The sequence below is a fragment of the Lissotriton helveticus genome, chromosome 10 (genome assembly GCF_964261635.1).
Source record: "Lissotriton helveticus chromosome 10, aLisHel1.1, whole genome shotgun sequence".
In the NCBI taxonomy this organism is placed as follows: Eukaryota; Metazoa; Chordata; class Amphibia; order Caudata; family Salamandridae; genus Lissotriton; species Lissotriton helveticus.
The window spans coordinates 242723826-242744138 of NC_136071.1; the positions used below are offsets into that span (position 1 = coordinate 242723826).

At 44.7% G+C, this 20313-nt stretch overlaps 1 protein-coding gene across 6 annotated transcripts in view; it reads right to left on the reverse strand.

Moving 5' to 3' along the window:
- The window catches only part of USP22 (ubiquitin specific peptidase 22), a 502385-nt gene that overhangs the window by 179573 nt on the left and 302499 nt on the right, over positions 1-20313 (reverse strand). For 4 of the 6 annotated variants that reach the window (XR_013602089.1, XM_078665230.1, XM_078665228.1 and 1 more), the window contains one exon: positions 18335-18524. Coding sequence is in view for 5 of the 6 variants with exons in the window: in XM_078665230.1 (XP_078521356.1) it covers positions 18335-18524 (190 nt within the window). In the remaining variant the exon portion in view is untranslated. The remainder of the gene's footprint in view (positions 1-18334; positions 18525-20313) is intronic. The other 2 variants (XM_078665231.1, XM_078665229.1) reach the window with 1 other exon arrangement.

Sequence of the window (20313 nt, forward strand, 5' to 3'; positions counted from 1 at the left end):
GACCAGGCGAGGAAATCCATCGGAAACCGCAGAGGGGGAGGAGCCGTAGCAGGCCGGCGGACGGACGCACGACTGACGTGGGCCAGAGCCTCCTGGATCCTGATGCTGCATCTCCAGGACCCAATCTAGGCTAAGTTCGTGGTGAGTGTGCTGGGCGCGGGCCGCTTGGGTCTCCCTCCCTCCCCCCTCTCGCTACCTCCATCGACCGCTTTTGACCTAAAGTGCCCCATGCACTCCTGCTTATCCCAGAGGCCCCGTAAGGGACAGGGCCTCCGGGTGAGCCTGGGAGGCTGCCGCCCGGCTGCTCGCACGAGCATTGGGGGGAGGTGATTGGCTGACCTTGCTGAGCGCTGTGCCCAGCTACCCCCGCGCAGTGATTGCTGAGCAGTCTGCCGCCCAGACACATCTGCTGGTCCCTGCTGGACCTTCACCCGATGGCCATCTCCACGCCGAGCTCAGTGTGCAGCCGACATCTTGCAGACTCCGACTGGCAATGCACAAATAGGAGACTGCTCCCCATAAATTGACTTGAGCCGGAGCACACCAGCTGGAGCATAACACCACACCTGCTATACCACTGTGGCATAGTGGACAACTATGCCCTCATTGTTACTGCCCCATCTCCCCTGAGTAGCCGCCCATTGGGCTGCGAAATGAATGCCGTCTTAGGGGCACCCTTGCTCTATTGCCCCGTTAGCAACACACCTGTGACACTGTCCCACAAAAGGAGTCCTTGGCACTGCTATTCATACTACTTCACGAAGAGGCATGGGCCGTAAAGACCCTACGAAAAGGGTCCTGCCATTTGAAAAAGTCGCAGACAAAGCACAGGACACAGGCCCAGACATGGCGGAGGGTGGGCAGGATGCGGGCCCGGAGGAGAGGTGTCAGCCATTTCCGACTCCCTGTTGCAAGAAATGAGGGCCGGCTTCAGAGCGTTAGATGGCAGATTTAATGCTCTCAACAAACAGCTTGAGGGACTGGGTGCCAAAATAGAGGTACATGACAAGCGGCTTGATGTGGCAGAAGCTAATATCTCGGACATTGAAGACAGCTCGGCGCAGTCCCTCAAGCGCCTAGAAAGAGTGGAGCGCATCCTCAAAGAGGTTGCTATTAAAAATGAGGACTTGGGAGGCACACAGCTGCCGTAATAATATTCGCATTTTAGAGATGCCGGAATCCACGAATAATGGCCGCATTGACACCGTCATTGAAACTATAGTCGTAGACCTGCTAGCAGAGAGGCCTTCAGGCCTGGCTTCATGGTGGAACGAGCGTAACGCACCCTGGGCCCGCGTCCTAAACCCGGCTGCCCACCCAGACCCATCATTGCCCGAATTAGGAACTGTCGGGACAGAGACACTGCTCTGCGGCTGGCCAGGGAGCGGAGAGACACGACATAGCAGGAGACCAAGCTAGCCCTGACTTCACAGTTATGATGCAGGAGACTAGATGTGAATACAACAGTGTTCAAGCCACCCTCAGGAACATAGGTCTCAAATATGGCATGTTATACCCAGCACGGCTGCGAGTGGACGTTAATGGCAGACCGCGCATTTTCGACTCACCCAATGAAGCAGAGGAATTTTGTCAGGCTTATAAAAACAAGGTTGGCCAGCAGAAAGTAGACGGAGCTGGGCCGTCCACTCCACGAAGTGGCTCAAATGCTAGCATGGAGCTCTTCTCCACTGAATGACCAGGCACAGGCCAGATTACTGGGGTGTATGTTTATTGGGATAGTATCATACATATGCCATGAAATTACATCACAATGGGCAACCGTTGGAGCATTGCCTAACCCCTAGGTGTAGACCACTGGAATGTCAGTTTTGTACCTAGTGAACTGTTGCATCCACTTACTGTACCAATTCACATGTTTCTGGGATATTTGGTATTGTTGTTTGATCGGTTTTGATCCTTGCGACAGGATACGCAAGGCGGGGAGGGGGATTATGCTATGGTCATAATTGTTATTGTTTAGCTACTGCTATGCTCGCTGTCCAGTTACACTCCTTTTTTTTTTTAAATCACAAATGATATTTTGGTAACCGAACCAGCCAGATGGCTAGGATAGGCAATGTTCCCAGTCCCTCAGACCTGGTCCTAATGTCATGGAATGCCAGGGGGCTCAATGACAACAGGAAGCGGAAACATGTTCTACACTATTTACAGCTGCACAACATAGACATCGCATTTCTACAAGAAACACTTGCCCAAAGCGGATGTTACATGATTTGCTTCTGGCTGGGGACAGCACCGCTACTTCTCCAACTTTAGTACCTATGCTAGAGGGACCGCAATACGAATACATAAACGGGTGCCCTTTCACTTGTACACCGTCCTATGTGACAGAGAAGGCCGCTACACAATAGCTACCAGGAAATGAATGGGGCCCAACCTCACGTTAATCTGTATCTATGCACCTAACACAGACTGCCCTGGCTTCTTTCATGAGCTGCATTCACAGATTTTCCGGCTGGACGCAGGTAACTTCCTAATAGGTGGGGATTTGAATTTGCTTCTCAGCCCCACATTAGATTGATCGAAAACATCCACCATCACTAAACCACGTGCACGACGGGCGCTCCTAGAAATCTGTGACTCCCTGACTTTAATATATGGTGGCACCGTAACCCATCCACTACGGACTACACGCACAACGCAGCCCAATACGACACGTGGACTAGAATAGACTATTGGTTACTCACACAGGGTATGTGCCAGTCGTATAAGTCCATAACCACGCGCCCTAGGACTTATTCAGATCACTCCCCCCGTGGTACTTCATCTCCGGGTTCCCAGACCCGACTGCTATGAGCGCCAATGGCGGTTCCCAAGCCGGGCGGTGAATGACGACACATTTCTATTTCACCATTAATACCTGGGCGGTGTTATGGGAGGCCTTTAAAGCCTACATCAGGGGGGTCTGTATGGCGAAGCACGCCGGGGTCTTAAAGGATTTGAGGGCTACTTTGTCCCGTATAGATCAGCAGCTGGCGGCACTGGATAGGGAATGCCTATCCCATCCCAGCCCAGAAAAGACCAAAAGGCATATTACATTACTTACAGACTTTAGGGAATCGGGAGTCCCACTTCTTGAGCAAATATGTGACTGCCCGTCGCTATAGTGAAAGCGAACGACCGGGGCGTACGCTGGCACATATGCTGCGGCCCCCCTATAACAAAGCCTACATTGCGGACCTTAGCTCTGCTTCAGGACAGCTCTTCACTAGCACTGCCGAGATCCGAGATGAATTCCTAGACTATTATACTACCCTTTACACCTCCAAGGCTGCACGCGACTCTACCGCACAAGAGGATTATCAGCCTGAGATAGCACTGGTGTATTTGGAAAAGTATATACAGGACTTCTTGGCTGAACCATTCTCAAAAGAGGAGATTAGCGCTAACGAGGCCCTGAACGGCTCCACTGCGCCAGGCCTGGATGGCTTCACCGGCGATTGTTATAAGTCCTATAAGGATTTGCTGGCTCCGAAGCTGCTAGAGGTGTATGCTGAAACACTTGAGAGGAACATGTTACCCCCTACGCTCAGAGAAGCTATCATCCTTCTCCCCAAGCCAGGCAAGGATCCTTTGTTCATCATACAGACCGCGCTATCCCTACTTAATTTGGACTAGAAGATCCTCGCTAAAATGACGGCCATCCGCCTGGCCCTTTTGATGGCCAACATTATTGCCCCGGCACAATCCGGGTTTGTTCCTCAAAGGTCTACATCGCTTAATCTCCGAACCCTGTTTGAGGTCCTTCATAGGAAAAGCTCTGCGGTCCCTGCGGCAGCCATTCTGTTAAGACACCGAGAAGGCATTTGACTCCTTGGAGTGGCCTTTTTTTATATCTGTAATGCCAAGGATGGGTATGCGCAAGGGATTTGTGACAGAAACGGCGATTCTGTACAGTGGACCCACTGCGAGACTGCGACTGAATTGCTCGCTGTCCCGCCTCTTCTCATTATCACGAGGCACCAGGCAGAGCTGCCCCTTGTCGCCGCTTTTATTTATACTTGCAATGGGCCCGTTAATCCGACACTTCCAAGAGAAACACCTCCACAGGGGACTTCAGTTTAATACTGGACCATTGCTAGTTTCTCTATATGCGGACTATGTTATTCTTTACGTCTGCAAACCGCAGAAGAATTTTGACCCCATGATACGAGAAATCATCAGATTTAGACAATTCTCGGACCTGGGAATAAACTGGCGTAAATCGTTAATATTCCCCTTAACATCCAGCACAGTACAATGGGAATGTGAGTTCCCACTAGACAGGTGTACAGACTCAACCAAATATTTGGGAATTCATATACATCTGGACACCGTTCAATTGCTTAGGTTCAACTATGGCCAAGGGGGTCACAATCTAGAGGCGCAGATCGAAAAATGGATACGCCTCCCCATCTCTCGCGCGGGACGGGTAGCCCTGATTAAAATGATTGTGCTTCCAAAATTTCTGTACCTCTTTAATAACATTGCAATCCCATTACCGAATAGCTTCTTTTGAATGTTACGATCTCACCTGATCAGACTGACGCGGGGAGGAAAACAACCTAGAGTGCGGTGGCAGGTGTTGACCCTGTCATATGACAGGGGAGGGTTCAGCGTCCCAGACCTTCAGCTCTATTACTTGGTGGGCCAGTGCAGTTATGCGAATGCCTGGTTCCATCGCAACGCTAGGATTCCATACCTGCGGCCTGAAGAAGACTTGGTTTTACCAGACGCCTTACAAACGATGTTGCCCAAAGGCCTGGCCAGAGATCCCAAAGACATTCAAACAGTTTCCACCACCAGATGGGCCTGGAACAAGCTACGGCGCATTGCTGGCTCTTCCTTATTATATTCAGCGGCTCTTCCAATCCCTAACAAGCGCTGGATACCGATCATGGGGGAGAAATTAGCACGGCGCACATTGGCCAAATTTGACATCGCCACGTTTGGAGACCTGTTTCCGGGAGGGCATATATTCATGGTGAAGGACGAGGTGTATTTCCATTCCACCACTTTTATGGATAATTTCCTCATGGGCCGGGTATGCTCTGCCTTAAGGGCAACCTTGCCTAGTTTCCCCCTGAAACCAGATTAGTTTGCCCCACTCACGATGACGATAGAGAGTGCAAAAGGGGTGCACCTTATTTCTAAACTATATCATGCATGCTGAACTATTGCTGTTGGATGATAAAATCCGAAGGGCCTGGGAGGAGGACCTGGGACATCCCATTCTAGACGGACAGTGGGTTGAATGCTGCTCCCTGACGAAAACTGTTTCCCTTAACAGCCGCCAGAAATGAATACATTTCAAATTCTTGCGTAGAATGTATGTGACCCGAGCGAAATCACACAGGCTAGACCCGACCAGACAACTGCTTAAAGTGTGGGGCCCTGCAGGCAGACTTTGCACACCTCACTTGGACTTGCATTAAGATACAAGCTTACTGGGAGGCAGTGCACAAGACCATCGGCATATGGTGGATCTAGACGTGGTTCACACGCCAGAGGTGGCCTTATTGTGTTATGTGGCCAATTTTCCTAAAAACCTTTAGAAATTTGTCGCAATCTTTCTACTGCTGGCGAAGAGAGAAATTGCCATTCATTGGGGACGTAAAACTGCTCCTACATTTAAGAACTGGCTGAACAGTGGGGCCCACTCAAGAGCTATGTGGCCACGGAACGCTTGCCCCCATCCACACCGATTGCGCAGGGTAGAGTCCCTACCGGGGTGGGTTAATGATGCTGCTGGACTAGCCAGGATACCTTTGTGGGGACATCTGGCGGTGGATCTGTCGCTCTGCGTACATGCAACATTGTGGTTATGTTGTATGTCGGTGTGGGGATTGGGGAGGTGTTGGGACAGCTGAGAGTACCTTCTGGGGTGGATTTCTGTATATATCTGTGATGACTGTACATGCTGGCCAGTGTTTTTGATCATATTCTATTTCTGTTCTGACTACTTTCATGTTGTCATAACTGTGACAGTGAGCACTCCTGTTTCTTGATGTTGTGTGCTGCAAAATGGTAAATAAAGTTATATTAAAAAAAAAGTACATTTATGTCCCCAAAGGCTCCATTTAGCAAAGCAGGTTGTTAAGTACTGGGGAGGATGTTATATTTCTGTAGCCACTGATGGGAGCGCTTTTCCCCCTGTTTTAAATAGAGCACCTTTTGCCCCATATGCAGTTGCTGCCTCAACAAAAGTGAAAATTATGTCTGATAATAGTTTCTTCTGTTAATTTCATGCTTCTGGGTGTCAGTCATATCTTTCATGAGGAGGATTGTCATCTGGGGGCCTAATATTTCTTTTGAAAAAGAGGTCCACAATTATTTAATAAGGGTCCTGTTGAAAATCATGTGTGTTGCCACTGTGATAATCGTTTTAAGCACATTTCATTACAATACCCATGGGCAGTATGGCATGAAATATTGAATGCTGCATTCATTACCCTGTAGGGACCAACAGACAGTCCATAACTAGTTTGAAGTCTTGCTTTCTGATGCTGGGGAGATCCTATGACTATCTGTCTAGCATGCCCCAGGAGATTCCTAGGAGATCTGAAGCACTGGATACCTTCACTGAAGAGGCAGCCTACAATAGACTTTATGACCAAGTGCGTTCAGATATCCACAGTCTTCAACCTGCCCAACCATCAGGGTGAAGTAAGGCTCTTAAAGATTCAGATTGATGCCATTCTAAGAGCAACAACGATATTCATTTTAACCTACATTGTTAGTTCGAAAGACCCCTGTCCTACCCCAGAAACATTCAGGAGCTTTCTGCGCATAGGGTTTATATGCTGTGGATCTGGAACAAGATGCAATAAAAACAATAGGAGTCTAGAATTCATGCAACAGATATGACAATATAAACTTTGAAATATGGTGTTGCAGTGCTAGTAGAGTTAGATACTTCTTTTTATTTAATTTACCACTCATTGCAAAACAAGAGTAAAGGTTCCATCCTATAGGAAGTTGATGTTTTTAAGCTGGAGTCTGCAAGTCTAGAGCTGGAATGTTTAGATGCACATAATTCGGAAAAAATAATTTTCTAGCAAATCACTTTTCTCAAATCTGTGCCATGGTGAACAACACAAAGTTGTGAGAGAACAGACTGTTAAGCAAATGATTAAGCTGACAAAAGTGCATTTGTCAGACAGTCTAGAACAGAGAATGGGACTGGATTCCACCTCCCTCCAGTTGTGCTAAAGTGGTAAAATAATCACAAGACACTACTACAGCTTGAACTGGACATACATGTTAGAAGCCTTAAAAACAAGTGTATAGACTTTTCTTTTACTGCAAATTCCTACAGCTGTATCACTGTTCAACTGAGGCTTACAGAGAAAGCCATAATCGGGAAGACTGCTGCAGATTTCTTTTACACAAGCCGGATTCAATTAAAAGGGCTCCTCAAATCTACAGAGTAAGTAGGAAGGAAAGAATGTAACTAAGACCTGTAATAGTGACGGAGAATTGGTAGAAACTAAAAGAAGGTGTCCTAGCACTCTTGCTTCCTTTTTTAAGATCAGGATTGTTACTTACCCTCTAAGCATCTATTTGTAGCATTAAGTTCTGTAAATAGACATGCTGTGCATAACTCTTGGCATCTATTGTTGGGCTTCAACATTTGCAACTTGTGACTCGAAAGACTTACCCGAAGAAAAACAAGATATTGAGACTCCTTCTCTTAGAAAATGTGCATGGTCATCGACTCCATTGTTAGAATGTTTTCCTCCGTCATTGGGTTTGAACGGGTTTCCTAGAAGCTTCGGTTTTTTGTTGAATTTCAACAACTAATGACAACGGAGCCGAAACTGCTTCTTTTTGACACACTTGGATTTGGCGGTTGCTACTTGCTTTAGATAAAGAGATCCACCTTGCTGTATCCCACAACCGAGATGGAACGGTTTAGATCTTATGGTTGGAATGTTGTAGACTGAACCTCACAGAATGGAGAATCAAAACTAGTTGTTAACCGCATGCGTGCTGGCGGAATTCCGCTCGTACGCTGAGATTTTGTAAAGCGCATGTTACGTGACGAGCTGGGCTCGTCATGAGCGTGCGAGGAGGCTACCTCATGACGAGCCCAGCTCGTCATCAGCCTCGAAGGGGTTAAAAACAAGGCAGCATCAATTCCCAGAAGCGCCAGCATTCAAAATTCCATCAGCCTGAAAAATAGTCAATATGGTTGGTATATTGTAAAATCTCCTTCCCAACTTTCAAAGAATATGGGGCCAGCTGTAGCTGGCACATAGTTCATAACACCCGAATGCAGGAATTATGCAAAAGAAAAGATTCCTTGCCTTTAACGATTGATCTTTATAAATTGTCTTGCTACAGAAACTAAATACTGCTTATCTTATAAGCATGGGATTCCACAATAGATTTGCAAGACCAATACATATTTAACATAATATCCATTACAAAACACATTCCTCTTGTATTTTTCTTATTTTAATAAACACCACACAATTGTGCATTAGTAAATAAATTAACCAAAAATTCTTATTTTAATACCAGTTGATAAAGAAAGGACAGATACTTCAAAGAAAAGCTGCCCATCCACACTCAAATGCAGGTAAAGGATTATGTTATTTACCCTGTAAGCATCTGTTCTTGGCATGTGTAATTAAGGCACGCATGCCTCGAACAAAACATTCCCTGCTCAAACTAATCCCATTACAACCCGCCACCAATTCTCCATCAATAACCTTCCTCTGACAATACCTGCTTCCACAGGACAGCTTTACCGAACTGCTCAAAACTCTGGAACTGCCCTACCAAGACTGAATGAAACAACCCGAACCCTACTCTTTACCTTGAACTTAAACACCAACTAGTCAAGAGCCACATTCAAGATGGCCAAGACCTTCTGACTAAACTAAAATGTCATCTAGCTGGCTTCCTACAAATTGTTAGCAAAATCATATTGCAGAAGAGAAGTGTAGCGATGGATAACACTACCTTACACAAACAAAGTTCTGCTCCACAATACCCAACATTACATTCACTTCCTTCTACTGTGTAGCTGCCCACTAAACCATCTATCCCTTTCACAACACTTCACCCACTTCCCACCTCAATACTTCTAGAGCTGTTTAAACACAGTCTTTTACAAATTGGTGCTAACCAAATTCTCACTATCTGAGAGTATAACAACCATTTGCAGATGCGAAATCTACTATCACTTTTTTTGTGTTTAAAGTTTCATTGTGGGGACAGTAGTACTGCCTTATCTTCCCCCAACTCTCTTTTGTGGGTTCTGTCATTTTTGACAACAGATTAACCTTCATTGAACACTCAAGCCAGGTGACCAGATTCTAGAAGCTTTCTTCCGCGCGGGTGATTCTGAGCAACAAACATTTCCGGGGGGAGGGGGTTTATGGTTGCCCTAGGATTGCTCTAAAGAAATTGCAAAATTGCAGAAGGGGGTCTATGAAGGGGGATTGGACGGTTCCGGACATCTGAAAATATTATTGGGCAGCTCAGCTTGTTACCATTAACAGGTGAGTCTTTTGGCCGACTGAGGAGCATGCCTACCGGGTTCATCACTTTGCTATGGGTGCTTGCAGCTACCTATCTGCTCTCTAAGGGGGAGGAGGGGCAATCCGTCCCTTCCGTTCCACACTCGGGATGGCGGAAGGCGACCAAAATGATCGGCTGGGAGGCCAGACTCCCTGAACAAACGCCACTCTGTGAGGGAGACTTTCTGAGAGAGGTGAGACGTCTGAAGGGTTTCCATAGGTGGAGTAGCATAGGCATTGATCTCCTGGGGGACGTTTGGATAAAAAGGAAAACGATTACCTTTGATGGTCTTCAGGCAGAGTCTCACATGGGTATGTCTGAACAGGTTCGATACCCTACAGTTGTGACACGCACTTCACTGTCATCTGAAGGAAGGGGACTCCACACCGGGGTATGCACCTCTTGAAGACAGTCTCCTCCTTGACCCAATGATAGATAAGGCAATATCCCTCATCTACAAAAAGCTAATCAATAATACACCTGACTGTCTGGGCTCCCTGCGGGAGGCATGGGAATTATACGTGGGTCTCCTCGAAGATGATGACTGGCGAGAGGCCCTGCAGAGCTCCAGAGAATAGCGGTACGCGCAAGATTTGGGTTGATCCAACTGCGCATTCTACACCGATCCTACGCCTCGAGGACTGCACCGTACCATATTGGCCATTGTATCTCCATGCAGTGTATTAGGGGCTTTGGTGAGACTGGGGATTGTTTTTCACATACTGTGGGCCTGCACCAAGATTCAAGCTTTCTGGGCGGGCGTGGCCGGAGTGATGACAGCGGTAGTGGGGGAGCAGGTCCCACTAGAAGTGAGATGGCATATCCTGGGGGTGACAGGCGAAATAGTATGGTCCAAATGGGCCACAAAATGGCTCGCTCTGGCGGGAGTGGTGGCAAAACGTAACATTGCCCGTGCATGGGGCTCCAGTGCAGTCCCAACGGTGGAATCCTGGGAAAATGATTTAGATTGGTGCCAATGGGCTGAGCGGGCAGTATATCCGAGTAGGGGGTGCCCACGCAAATGGGAGAAGATATGGGGGGCCTGGGTGGGCTACAGAACCAGACAGTCCACAGTTGCAACGGGTTGCAGGTATGTTGATAATAAATGTTGTTTGATTGTGACCTATGTCAGATGGGTGGGCGAGTGGGAGGGTTGAATTGTGGTAATATTTTGTATCTCTACACGCCAAACTCACTATGTACACTGTAATAATTTCTGAAGCATTTGGTTTGTGTGTTTTTTTTTGTCTGTTAATAAAAGGAACTTTAAAAAAAAGAAAAAATCTTACCATTGCTACCATTTGAACATAGGAAAACAATCATTGTTGCCTTGGCATTATCAATGATTGGTTATTGTAATGCCCTATTTGTAGGAGGTCAAGCAATTCTTCTTATTAAACTGAAGACTGTGCAAAATGCAGCAGCAAGAGTTCTTTTGAAGTTATCAAAATTCTGCTTAGTTTCTAAATCAATCCGGGATCTTCATTGGCTTCCAATTAGGGAGCGGATTCAGTTCAAAGCCCTTTGTTGGGTACATGAGGGGTTACATAAGTACAGTCCACTCTTCTTGCAGGACTTCTTTCACTGGTATGTTCCCCCACGCACTTTAAGATCTAGTACTGCCAACAAAGGAGAAATTCCAAGAATAAAGAAAGCTCATTGGGGAGGGAGAAGTTCCTCCCATAAGGCAGCGAAATGGTGGAATCATTTGCCCAATCATCTACGAGCTTAACCAAACCTTCTCAAATTTAGGAAGGATCTAAAAACCTGGTTTTTCTCCTGGAATCAGCAGGCGGATGCCCCCTAAAAGATGGGGTTCGCCTCCCCCCCCCCCCCCCCCCAGATAATGAACAATATCAAGAGTCTTTTAGCCAATAGCGCCAAGATGACCATTTTTGGGTAATAGCGCACTCTATAAAACTATGTCACATAACACAAGAATGTGTTGGCCTTCTGATGTAGTGGAACAAAATATTCCATTCCACAAGAAAGGCAGATTTCATAGGAGAATAGACAAATTAGTGGTGTTTAACTTTCAAATTGATTGGTTGTGGCAATGTGATTACTGTTAGTGTGGACTGCTGCAGATTCCCATCGGTGGGTTCCTTGCCAACATTTTGCCTCACCATTGACAGATTATCTCTTTTAAACTGCGATTGCCTTAATAGCTTCTCTACTTTCATATAAAAGGTCTTTCACCTCTGAATGACCTTAACCTCTGTTGAGAATGCGGTATGTTTCTTGTATGACCCACATCAAGCTTCTGAGCTGCAGCTAAGGTAAGCAGAGAATACATTCTCCATTATCAATATCTATAGACAGGTCAGATTCTGTAATTTCCCTCTTTGACCACCTGCAAGAAGTCTTGTTTTTTGCTGCAATAGGAGGCCCTCTGAGAATTATTCTATGGACTACTAAATACAGTGGCCAGACTCAAAGAAGTGGCAGTTGTGTCACAATATTTCGGTCCGCAAGTATAAAGACAGCCATCCGTCTGACAGCGGTACAGCTCTAGCTGAAGAATAACTAGGTTTATTCCTTCACCTTCAAGAATATGGTATGGTTGCAAGAGGATCGGTTTGCAAAAATGAAGTAACCTCAGCACATTTTTATATTTTCATTAGCCTTAAAGTGAAGGCCTTAGCCTTTGGTGGAGCTACAATAATCTTTGTTGGCTCAAGCAGACAGGGAAAACAAGGGATGGCTGAACTGGATGAACCGCAGTGCAAAGACTGAGAACGCAAGTAGCTATTCATCTAAAATAGGACAGGTATGATGAGCTTTAAGGCTGTAATAACAAGGATCATATTAAAGATTCTTAGATATGGTCATTAGGAGAATGTTTCTATCGAGACAGACTGAGAGCCTGAACTTGTTCCACCTACTCTGGGAGTTCGGTGCTCGCCAGTGGCGGTAAGATGTCAGTCGGCACCTAGGCACCTTATCACATATACACAGTGTGGCGCTTTGAGTCTTGAGCTCTTCACTCTGCAGAGATGATTAGGTCACATCTACCTGTTTGTACAAATTGTTGGCCCTGAGGAAATGCCACTAGATAGCTCCATGAATACCTAAGGCATGAAACATGTGGACCTCTGGCTTAGACCTAAGCTCACTAGCAGGTCTACAGGTGCCCGATACTCATTCTCAATTGTAGAGACAGGGAACACTATAACCAGTGTTTTTCTGCCTTCTTTTTAAAGCTCAACATCAACAAGAAATATCAGATGAAAATTGCTTTTTGCAGCAACTGGTTGACCGTGCTTATCCTTTTTTATCCTGCTAGTGAGCTTAGGTCTAAGCCAGAGGTCAACATGTTTCATGCCTTAGCTAGCCATCTAGTGGCATTTCCTCAGGACCAATAATTTGTACAGACAGGTAGATGCGACTATCTCCGCAAAGTGAGGAGCTCAATGACTCAACGCCCCACACCGCGTATAGGGGATAAGGTGTTGACTGACATCTTACCGTCACTGGCGAGCACCGAGGCAAGGACAGGGGTAGGTGCTAGTAGGCCCTGTCCAGAGTTGACAAGTCGCGGTCTGTGTTGGCATTCTCGCAATCGGATAGGTCAATTTGCCCTTAACTGCAGGAGGGTTATCATAGTTTGCGCACTTTATTAGAACACTGCTCGCCAGTGGCAGTAAGAGGTCAGTCGGTACCTTACCACCTATACACTGTGGGGCAGAGACAGGGACTATTATATCAAGAGTTTCTCTGCCTTCTTTTTAAACTCTACATCAACCAGGAATATCACATACAAAAACATTTTTGCAGCATCTGGTTGACAGTTGATTTTCTACTCCTACTTTTCACCAATCTTCTCGCGTTGTAGGACACACCATTTCCTGTCCTACTGTGCTCAGTTGGCGAACTTATTAAAAAATCTACGACAAACGACCCTCTCACGGGACCCGCCAGGCTTGCAGCACCATGTGCCTTTCCTTGCGTTGAGCTCTGTAGAGTAAGTGGGTAACCGCTTTGGGGGTTTGGCTGGGCTTTTTGGGGGATATGAGAAGGGTGGGCAGGAGTGCTTTGTCATGAAACCCACATGAGCAGGCAACACTAGTCTTCTCCATTTCCGAACTGTAGGCTTTTAAGCATCTTATACTATAATGCCATTTTAGATGGTAGTGTTTCTCCGGAGTGACTGTCTTTCTTTGACACCGATTATTTTCATTTCTCATTACTTTGGTAGTGTTAAGTACTTTGACTCAGTTACCAATGAGGCCCATTTCCTAATATTTTCCAATCCACTCCTCTGACAAATTCCTTGAATGTTGTAGGGTTATATTCCTGCAACAATAGGATTCTCTAGGATCATTCCAGAGCACAGAAGCATGGACTGGTCTCCAATGGTCCCAGCACAGCATTTGGGGCGAAGAGGATACTTGGCTATTCTAAAGTAGTGGAGTTTTTTTCCCTCCCTCTGGAAATTTTCTTTCTGTGTTAAACCTTATGCATTAAAGTTCTTCAGACCTACGAGCACAATATTTCCCTACATGTCTAAGGATACGCAGATTGTTTATAATGCATTAAAGGTGGTATTAGACCTTTCTCCTTGTTATGCTAATGAAAAAACAAGTTGCTATAGTATACAAAAAAGTAATGGATGAAATGATTGAATTAATCTCAGCTACTGTTAATTACTTGGGCTGCATCCCAGTCCACTGTTATTTTGCACACCATGCCATCTCAGTTTGTAGCCAGCTATATGCAAATCAGTCTTGACCATGCCCCAATTGGAACAGTCCAGACAGAACTGCCAATCCACATCCTCATTGAATTATAACACAAGAAACCCAGTTATGGGCTTATCAACCAGGTACAGTTTGGTTCCAGTAAAACAGTGTGCACAGTACCCACGTCTAGGCATACCAGTCCCACTAAGGGTGACATACTGAAGTATACAAAAAAGGGATGGATGGAATACTTGAATTAATCTCAGCCACTGGTAATCACTTGGAGTGCTTCCTTATTTCGCACACCATCCCACCTTAGTTTGGATCCAGCTATGGTTTGGGACGTGGCCCGAGTAATTACCAGTGGCTTAGATTAATTCATGGATTCCGTCCATCGCTTTTTGTGTACTGGAATGCTACTGCTATGACACAGGATCCAACACTGACTTGGATGGATGGCAACAACAAGAAATCTTCCATGATAAAACTGATTTACAGTGTGTGCAGTGTTAACAAGCAGAGCATCCTGATAAGATGGCTCGTTTGACAGCAAAACATCCGATAAGAAGTGGGAATTTCCGACTCACTCCAACCACTTGATAGAGTAATTTGCAAACCATGTGAAGCTAAAGCAAATATTTGCCAGAACAGTCTGTATTAACTGAAGGACTTTTCAGTGGACAATCTACTGCCATTAATTTAGGGGGCCCCATGATTAAATTCAGCCTCCTAAAGTAAGATTTCCCCTTCACTGCTAAGATTGAAAAAGAATCGTTAGCACGGATCTAATACAACACCTGACAACATAGCAGGCTGCAGGAGAAAAACCTTTCTGAAAAAGAAATTATTGCACTCACTCAATAACTTTCTTCTTGTGAATAGATATTGAAAATATAAAAAGAATCCTCTTGCACAGCTACAACAATTCAGATAAAGGGTTACCACTAGAAAGATAGAGAGGGAGCATGAGTAAATTGGAAAAGGAAGTTACTAACCTGTAACTAGTTCTCCATCAAGACTACTCTCTCTGAATTCATGAACACTACAACAAAACAGCGTACAAATAGGATCCCAAACAAGCTTAAATACTTATGTTCATATTAAAAAAAAGCACACCAATAGAACAATACATTGGTCTTAATAAAATAAATAAACAGGCAATTTAAAACAAGATAGCAATGAAAAGGTACATCTGACTTAAAGTACCCAACCACAGTAGCATTTCAAATTCAAGAAAAGAAGTGGTTTACACACTAACTAGAACCAAGACAGATTTTTGGGTTCCCGGGAGCTGTTCTGTCCACTTATGCCTGGCAGACTCAGTAAGCTAATTTGTTTTTGCATGCCATATTGATAGAATCTATAATCTATGGAGAACACCACTCAGAAACACTCTGAATCACAGGGTAGGTTATTTATTATTTTGGTGAGAATACAGATTGGATTACTGAGAACTGGAATTAGAGGTTGAGGATTGTGTTACCATGATGAAATTATCTCAGATATTCATACAAAAAGAATGAAGGCGAGGAACTAGAAGATAGTTTGAGGTGCTTTAAAACAATTACGCAAAGAGATTGCAGTAGGTCACATAACTTCTGTCCAGAAGTACAAACCTAAACAGTAATATTTTGCTGCCTGTACTGATCTCATGTTGCAGTCATGAAAATGAATGGAATAGTGCTCATAAGAGCAGCAATGGCTTACTTCCTTGTAATGACATAGGTTTTTCAGTTTACCTGGCATAGGCCCATTAGCTATTTGGTAAGCTGTTATCAGAAACTACCCATCTAACTATGGCTTGCTTGGATCAACCTATGCCAGAGCGAACAGCTCCATAACATACAAACTGCTCTAATGAAACTTTGGTTTTCTACAAATATATTAATGATTTCTTAGACTGTGAAAACAACTTTGTGCTTCTGTAGGTAGAAGAATTCAATGGGCCAGTATTAAAATGTTTAGTTTAAAATGAAAGTTCTAGATAGTCGTGGGCAGAAAAGAAAAGCGTGAGTTTGGAATACCACTATTAGAATAGAAGACCTCACACTTTTCATCCGTGCAAGGAGCCTGATGCTCTCATCCTCTTCACAGATAAACAGAACAATAATCTACCTGCCTTAACAGATTATGGAGGTATAACTTCTGCAGAAGCTAAAAGGGTGGCCTCATTAATTTGGCCAAACGAATAATGAACTACCAATGACTGAGTGGTTTCATAAAGGAGAAAAAAACAGTTTACTGTTCAGCGTAAAAAATCTTCAATCAGAGGAAACATTAAAAAATAGGTTTTGGAAAGAAATTTCCAATCAAGCACATCACCAGTCAAATGCCCTTCTACTGACAAAAATTGAAGACCAGATAAAGTAGTACTATTTGCTCTTTGCCGTATTTTTGGTCACCTGTCCTCGGAGCCACAGGCTGGCTATTTCCCGAAGAAAGGGAGCAGCCTTGGGGTAAGTATTACTAAAGGCATCCCTTCCTTCCAATTGGACTCATGCAGCCTTATTTTGGCTTTTTACATATCTTGCAGGCATAATACTAAATCGGTACTATTTGTATATGCATTTCCTTTTTCATATTTCCCAGAATTGAGTGCATTACAAATTAAGTGTTGACAGGAGTGGCATCAGGGAGCAATCCTCGGTCCTGAAGAACAGCCTTGGGGTAGGGCTTGAAACATGTGGCCGAAGAAACTCAGGAACATGACACTTTTCCCATTTTTTAACCATACCAGATAGTGTTATGAATACAATTATTTTCCTACTAGCCAGGTATTTTTAATTTTCCACGTATATAAAAGAAACCTATCTGTCTCTTCATCCTTTAAAGTACACATCAAAAAGTGCTCCCACGTAACCCGTAGGTCATAGGACGCCCGTTCTGCAGTGGAAAGGGAAGAACGCAATGATGAAGCATGCCAACAAATGGAAACCCCGGTGGGTGAGGGTCATTTATTTTTAAAATGGTCTGTTTACAATATAACAACCGAAGTGGAAAGCTAGTCCTGAAAGATGGATGGGCTCTTTTTTTTTTTTTTTTACAATATAACTAATAGGAGGACGAGTCTTCTATTTTCTTCTACCTCCCCTCTTTTGTTTTTCGAGTACCTGTCTAATAAATGCAGATTCTGATCTAAAAGCATAGGATATCTTGTGGAAAGATTTTGTTTCTTGATGTTTATCTAGTTTATCTGGTAATGTCTAGAGGTCATAGTACATCTTCAGGAGGTAGGCAACCAAGCACTGCAAGGGAAGACTAGTAGGAAGGATTTTGTGACATCTGGATGGAAAAATCACCCTAGAAGGGCAACTCCAGTATAGTTTGATGGACAAGCAAAGCAGGCCCATTATTACTGCTGGTGATGCAAGCCTGGAAAAGGAGGATTATCTTTGTTGTGCATGGTCTGATTTTAGTGTTCTGCCTTAGGGGAACTTTAAGAAAAGTGTAAGCATATGCCCTTAAGGACCCTATAGGAAACACATTCTCTTGGGATGTAGCATTCAATTCTTGGCATTTTAATTTGCTTCAGGAACTAATAAGCCAATATATGGTGAGCCGCTGGCAGAGGAGAAGTCTGAAAATACTAATGTTTAGAACCCCTTAAATTCTTCTAATAGGTACCTGCTGAATTTGCCAGTTATCGCAGTTATAAGCCCAGATACAAGACTGCTGAAATCTTGTATCTGTTGATGGCATCCAATGCCAGACTGTATGTACTTCTCTTATAGAAACTCTCAATCTCATTTTTCAGTTAATGACATTTCAGCAGGAGAACTATTTTAAGAACTAGTAAAATACAACACAGTAGTAAAATGAATTCATGGACAACAATGCTGTGCCTCTCTCATCATCCTTTAAATGCACAGTAATATAAAAAGATCTCCACTCAGAGATTAAACAGACCACACCTTACATTTAAATACAGACTGCTGTCGACAACTGAGTAAAGTATACTAGTAGGAAAGCAGAAAATGCCAAAAGAAGAAAGCCTGAATGCGACACCAGAACATGAGCAAGTGGACCAAATCAAGATCAGTCCTTATTAAACTAAGGAAACGATAATGAGCTTTTAAACATAACAGCAAAAATGTAATTGATGTCCCATGTACTAGTCCTACCTCCATCACTCCTGGGGTGTTCAGCTCCAGCGCAACCATTACCTTTGCAGTGTCTGTGTAGCACATCTAATGCAGCGATGAGGAATTCGTGTGCATCCTGTTGCTCGTACCCTGCTAAATGCCGTGCATGCGTCCACACCAGATGCAATAACCTATAGGGAATGTGAGGAGATCGGTGCCCAGAGTAAAACTGACCCAAGAAAAAGAAAAAAGATTTTATAGAACCATTTAAAAAAAAAAATAGATGACATTCAGAAACACTACAATGCAGGTGTTTTCAAAAATCAAACAAGATTATTTCCTTTTGAGGCAGTGTAAAATAAACATTCTAAACACAAGGCATAAACAAATTAACAGTAAATCAGTATTCAATAGGTTTGGAGAGAGGAACGTGCAAAACCAGACTGGGCTTACAGCACAGCCTACTGCCCAAACATCGTTTTCGATTTAAGAGTTCCATTTGTTAAATATTCTTACAACAAACTCGGTGACCAAATACTATCATCTCTCCAAGTTCATACCCAAATAGATATGGTAATTTATATCTTGAAGTATCATATATGATAAAATGATTGTATCTATAGATCCCTTAAAGGGTAAATGTATTTGTAGATGCAGCCCCAGTCTATGAAAGATCCAGCCAAGGCATGTTTAATGTGAAAGAAGGATTTTTCTTTTAAATATGACAATGACCAACATAGGTTTATGATATCAGACGCAGGCATATACTTCATACTCAGGTAACACAGTTATCTATCAATCAAAGGTTTGTGTAGCACGCCTACTCACCTGTGAGGGTCTCAAGGTGCTGGGGGAGGGGGTGGGCTGCTGATCTGTCTGGGTGTGGCGGTTCAGTTGAAGAGCCAGGCCTTGAGATCCTTCCTGAATTGGGTTATTGACGCAGATTGTCTGAGGTGGAGGGGCAGGTTGTTCCATGACTTAGCGGCGAGGCAGGATAAGGATTTTCCTCAGTTTCTGGTCTCATGGATTCTTGCGATAGAGGCCAGGGTGAGTTGGCTGAGCAAAGTTGTCTGATGGGTGTGTGGAATGAGAGGCGCTGGTTCTGTGAGGAATCGGGGTAGGCTGACTCGCTGTGTTCGGCCGGTAAGGAAGGAGTGGATCTAGTCCAGTGCCTTGTTGCAGATGCCAGAGTCGTGGAGTCTCTTGATTAGGGTGCAGTGGGAATCGGTGTCAAAAGCGATCGAGTGGTCCAGTAGGATGAAGGCGGCTGCTCTATGGAATTGGAGTACGGGCAAGGATCCGATGGGGCTCCTGAGTGGATGCTCTTCATGGTCTTGAGTGTGGTGAGCGAAGACCAGTTGAGCACAATCTGTTAGGGTGCAGCGTGGTTGCTTGCGGTGTTGACGGGTGTAGTGACCGGGTTTTAGGTTTCAAAGCTCTAGTAGATCTGCCAGATTTTGTGGTGGAAGGTGCAGAGTTTGCTGCAGAGGTTTTGTCAGTATGGGATGTCTGTGGTCTCGCTGTTGGGCTTGGCAAACTCTTTGACAATGGCGAGGAGTTCTTTGCTGTTGTGTGCGTTAGCGTGGAGTCTGTCTTGGAAGGCAATTTTCTTTGGTGATTTGAGGAAAATTTAAAGCTTCAGTGGCATTCTGGGGTTTTGTTCATCTCTTCTCGAGTAGTCTGCAGGTGCGTCTGGACCTGTAGAGGGCGGGAGTGAACCAGCTGGCTTTTTTTTGAGTGCTGTTTGCCTAATGCCTTCTGAGGGAAGCCAGAGTGTCAGCGCAGTTGGAGATCCATTGGTCAAGGTTGCACGTTGTGGTGTTGGTGTTGGCGAAGTGGTTGTGATAAGAAAGTTGCCGAGAAGTTCTTCGGTGGCCCTGTTCCAGCTGTGCCGGGTGGTGGCGATGAGGGCGGTGGTGTACGGCAGGTGTGGTCAAGGCAAGATGCACGTAGTGGTGGTCGGTCCAGAGGAGTTCGGTGGTGTGGCTGTAGGTGATGTTTCCGCTGGTGGAGAAAAC